Source organism: Malania oleifera, chromosome 5 (genome assembly GCF_029873635.1).
Source record: "Malania oleifera isolate guangnan ecotype guangnan chromosome 5, ASM2987363v1, whole genome shotgun sequence".
Taxonomy (NCBI): Eukaryota; Viridiplantae; Streptophyta; class Magnoliopsida; order Santalales; family Ximeniaceae; genus Malania; species Malania oleifera.
The window spans coordinates 34,220,199-34,225,228 of NC_080421.1; the positions used below are offsets into that span (position 1 = coordinate 34,220,199).

General features: G+C 36.0%; 1 protein-coding gene across 1 annotated transcript; it reads right to left on the reverse strand.

Annotated features, from left to right (window-relative positions):
- Positions 1–366: 366 nt before the first annotated feature.
- On the reverse strand, positions 367–1,392 carry LOC131155383 (uncharacterized). The gene has a single exon (XM_058108467.1). It carries the CDS (start codon positions 1,057–1,059, stop codon positions 460–462), a length of 600 nt encoding a protein of 199 aa, XP_057964450.1. The 5' UTR covers positions 1,060–1,392; the 3' UTR covers positions 367–459.
- Between the last annotated feature and the right edge of the window lie 3,638 nt (positions 1,393–5,030).

A 5,030-nucleotide genomic window follows, 5' to 3' on the forward strand; every position in this document is an offset into this window, starting at 1 on the left:
AACATGGCTCGTGGCGCATGCTCCGCTGAGTTGGTGTTTCAGTGTTTCTACTTTCTAGTAAATAGGGACAGAAAGCTTCGCAGGAAAGGCAGAGTCTCTGCTGCTCCCTTGCCCTTTCTGCTCTGCATCTTCATTTACCAATTCCTCTCTTTCAGCACTCGTCCCCCAAAAATTTCAAAAAATGCGACTCATTTCTTCTACATTCTTGTAGAAGAACATTGAAAAAAATAAAAAAAAATTTCCAACACGCAAACTTTAATGTAGTCCCATATCCTCTGTTCTTCAGCTTTTGTTTAAAATCTCTTTCTTGGATTACACGATCCAATCCCCTTCTGCCCTCCAAAATCAAAATGAAGAAGAAGAAGATGATGATGAAGGTAGCCTCTAAAATTTATTGCATTTAAACTGAAAGTTCAAATAGAAATCTACTGTAGAGAGAAAGAGACAGAGAGGGGGAGATTATTTAGATTTGGAGCTGCAATAGGAGGGAATATAACTCCTGTTCAATGGGTTGAACTGGAGCTGACAATCCAAATCACACCAGAACTTGACAGAGCCCAGAATCCCCACTCTCCACCTGGTCCTCACGTGACCCTTCATGTTAAACGCGATCTTGTTCTCCTTCAGCGCCGCGTCCACGTAATCCATCGCCGCCGCGTCCAGCGGAATCGGCGATGACTCCACCTGGTAATGAAACTCCACGGAACTGTTCTTCCGGACGCTGAAGGGCTCCGCCACCAGCTTCGCGATCTGCAACCCGTGGAAGTAGAGCCCGAAGCCCGCGTCGTAGAAGTTCGCGTGGCCCCTCCTGTTGTGGTTGTCGGCGCGGATGACGATCGTCAGCGCCGCCGTGAGCTGCCCGGACTGGTCGTACGAGAGGTTGTCCAGGCCCGCATTCGTCACGCTCACGAACGGCACCTTCGGCCGGATTATTAAGTACCCGACAAACACCACCAAGCCGGTGATCACCACTGCCACAGCCAGCACAGTGCATATCACGGCGGCGCACCAGATTAAGGGGTGCGTGCGGCGGCGGTGCCCTAGCACGTTCTTGGACATCGGTGGCTGCGGATTAGCGGGACAGACAGCATTCGGGAAAACGACGTCGGTTTTGTATTTTTCCCTTTTTTTTTTTAAAAAAAAAAAATCAAATGGGAGGGGATTTGAACACTGAACAAAGGGTTGAGAGGCTGTGAGATTTGGGAAGGTATAAAATTGGGTAAAGGGTTAGGGTTTTGTTAGTGGGTATGAGGGTTTATGTGGTGGGATTTGGGAGGAAAGGTTTGGAATCTTCCTTTCCTTGGGATAAAGCTTTCCAATTGTTGTCATGATGGTGCATTTTGCTTGTGATCTCCCCTACGAAGGAAATACCAAACTTGTGACGTTAATTGATGCCCACTCTTTCCTTTTTCATTGTTCTTGTCTAAAGTGATGGAGCCTGGCCAAATCTTTGAAATCACAGATGATGCAGAGTGTTTTCTTTCAGAGAATATTAGGTTATATTAAATTTTTTAACCAAATTCTTTTAACTTAATAATATAAATATATTACCTATACAATATATTTAGATACAAAATTATTGTGGATTGGTACGAATAGGTCATGCATCATACTTAGGTTTTCATGAGTGATCTAGAAAACTTTAGCCTAATAAACTTTCATAGGAAACGGCCCCACACCCACACTCACGTAGGTAAATCCATCAAGTACGTAATTGTAACTAAACACACCATCTAACAAAAAATATGAATTTATTAAGAGATGAACTCAACTTTACAATTGTTATAGTTGGACTATTCAAAAGTCATACAGATGATTACAACAAATAATAGTGCTCACTAAACTACTCAAATTACTTATTATCATCCATTGAACCTAATTCATTAAATCTCCAATTACATAGTTCGAGTTGCCATCATTAATAGTTATATTAAGTGTAACGACCCGAAAATTCTTCTATATATTTTTTTTCCCACATATAAAACTCTGATACCAGCTATAATATACTGGACCCGAAGTGGTATCAAGCTGACTTGTTCATCACATATATCTAACCATGCAGTGGAACCATACACATAATATCCTAGATACAATACCAGAGTTCTAAGATCACCATAATTACATACATATCTCCTTAAAATGTTATACAACCCATAGTAAACCAAAACATAACTATATACATGCATCTCACCAATACTTACTTCAAAATGAACACTATCTAAACTTGCCTCGAAACCTCCTAAGCTTGATTTTTGGTATTCCCTGAAATGTTAAAATATCATTGGGGTGAGACATCTCTCAATAAGAAGGAATAAATTATTATCATTGTGTGGCAAATGAGTTCTTAGTATGAGTAAAATATATATAACCATTAATTTAGCTGTAAAGAAACTACATTTAAATTGTAACTTCCACCTATAATTGAAAATATATTTATCTTCTACTCAAACATACTTTAACTTAATAAATAAACCTATTTTTAAAACTGCATAAATATATTCATAGAATAATTTCTTTTCTTTCTTTCCCTGACGCACCTGACATACTATCATGAATTAACCCCACATGATTGGGTTATGCAGTCTGAGGGCTGGACTTAACCATGGCTGAACTATCAGGCTAAGTCAAACATAATATAACTACGCACGATTGCCCACCCAACTTGGTCCACCCGTCTTACTCGCCGCAACACTTCTTGGGTCGGCATACAGGGGGTTACACTGTCTGATCTGGCTAACTAGTTACGATATCGTGCTCTGTACTTACTTAATCCATCAGGGTTCTTATATCATATATTACACTTTATATAACATAACTGTTCATGTAACCATATCTCATAATCATCATTTCATAAGTCTGCATAAATCATATTTCATTATCATATCATATCTGTCATATCATAATCGGTATAATAAAAACTGTCACATCATAGCTGTCTCGATACAAAATCGGCATATCATATCATAACTCTGTCATATCATATTTTCATCATTTTCATAAAATTTTGAAATCACTATAAAATCATATACATAACATTTTCTGATCTTTGTGCAAAATCATAATCTATTATATATCGTCATAAAATATTCTAATTGTAATCGTATAGTCAACACTTCGGAGTTAATCAGCCTCTGACCCAACACTTTCTGAATAGTGTGGTTACATTGTCGACTAAACACCCGACCTGGTCCGTCCATCCTACTCTTTGCAACACTCCTTGGGTCGGCACACAGGGGGTTACACTGCCTCATCTGGCTAACTAGTTACGGTACCGTGCTCTGTACTTAATCCATCAAGGTTCTTATATCATATAGTATATTTTATATAACATAACTGTTCATGTAACCATATCTCATAATCATCATTTCATAATTTTGTATAAATCATATTTCATTATCATATCATATTTGTCATATCATAATCGGTATAATAAAAACTGTCATATCATAGCTGTCTTGGTACAAAACCGGCATATCATATCATAACTCTGTCATATCATATTTTCATCATATTCATAAAATTTCGAAATCAGTATAAAATCATATACATATATCTGTGCAAAATCATAATCTGTTGTATATCGTCATAAAATATTCTAATTGTAATCGTATAGTCATTTCTCATTCCACACAATTTGAGTAATAATTCTTAATATAATAATTACCTACGAAAAATAAAGGTTTTGCTGAAAAAATAATATATAACCCTTTCTATGGTTCTCAAACTCATAATACCAGGTTTTTCTCAAAAATCTAATTTAATCAAATCCTTATAGTTTAACTTAATTTCAAAATATTCTCAAAAATTTAATTTAATCAAATACTACAATTTAATAAATAAACCATAATTTTCATACCCATAAAATTACTCAAAAAATCATATACAATATTCCAAAAATTATATACCATGATTTAACCAGGTGAATTTCTAAAATAACTAACATAATTTATTTCCCTTACCTGTTTCCTGAAGAAATGCTTGCAAAGATCCTAAAACAATGCCTGCAGCGTTCACATAAAACCCTATAACCATATATTTTAGCTTAATCAGCTAAATCCCAAAATAATTACTATCCTAACATCCCTAAGCTCACACGCTCCCGTTAACCGATTAAATTTTAAAAAAAAACGCAGGTATGATCCACTTCCTATATTTAAATTTAATTTCTAACATATTTAAAAACACCAATATGATCAAATCCTTGCAATTTAATCTAATTCCAAAATATCCCCAAACCTAGACATATATTTAAATCACATAAATATAATTAAATTCATATATTCAGATTTAATCGGGAATATTTTAAGATATGTCTGACATAATATATTCTCCTTACCTTATCTTAAGAGTGGTGCCTGGGAAGTTTAAACCTAAAATCCACTCCGATTAACTTGTTAAGGATCGAAGCCGGGATCTCGTGGTGGTGTCTGATCATTGATTCGGCTAAAGATTGGGAAGAAATTGAAGAGAGAGAGAGAGAGAGAGAGAGAGAGAGAGAGAGAGAGAGAGAGAGAGAGAGATGGGCGGAGGAGAGAGAGAGAGAGAGTTCTTCACGGCCTGGGAGGGTGGGTTCATCAAATTTGGTTCCAATTTGATTCTTCTGAAGCTTCAGACTTGTATATACTTCTATATATATATATATATCCTATCACCTAATCTATTTATATATGTTATACTATTTATTTTATTATCTCATTTAATTAATAATCTAATTAGTTGGTTAATTAATTAATATTTTTTTGAAGATCATTCCACTAATCTTGTATAACTATTTTTGGGGTCATTACATTTTTCCCTCTTTATAAAAATTTCGTTCTCGAAATTTGCTAACAATCACTTATTACATTATCTGTCTAGCTCTAAGCCCCGCTAAACAAATGTGGGTACCTCTAGCACATTTCCTTCTTTAGTTCCCATGATGCTTCCTTAACTGCGTGATTACGCCAGAGTACCCTTACCCGTGGGATTTTCTTAGTACGCAATTTCTACTCTTTCTAGTCTAAGATCTGAACTGGCACTTCAAAATAGGA

What these genes read in the sequence shown, in the direction of transcription:
- LOC131155383 (XM_058108467.1), bottom strand. Translation starts at nt 1,059, where the DNA reads ATGTCCAAGAACGTGCTAGGGCACCGCCGCCGCACGCACCCCTTAATC.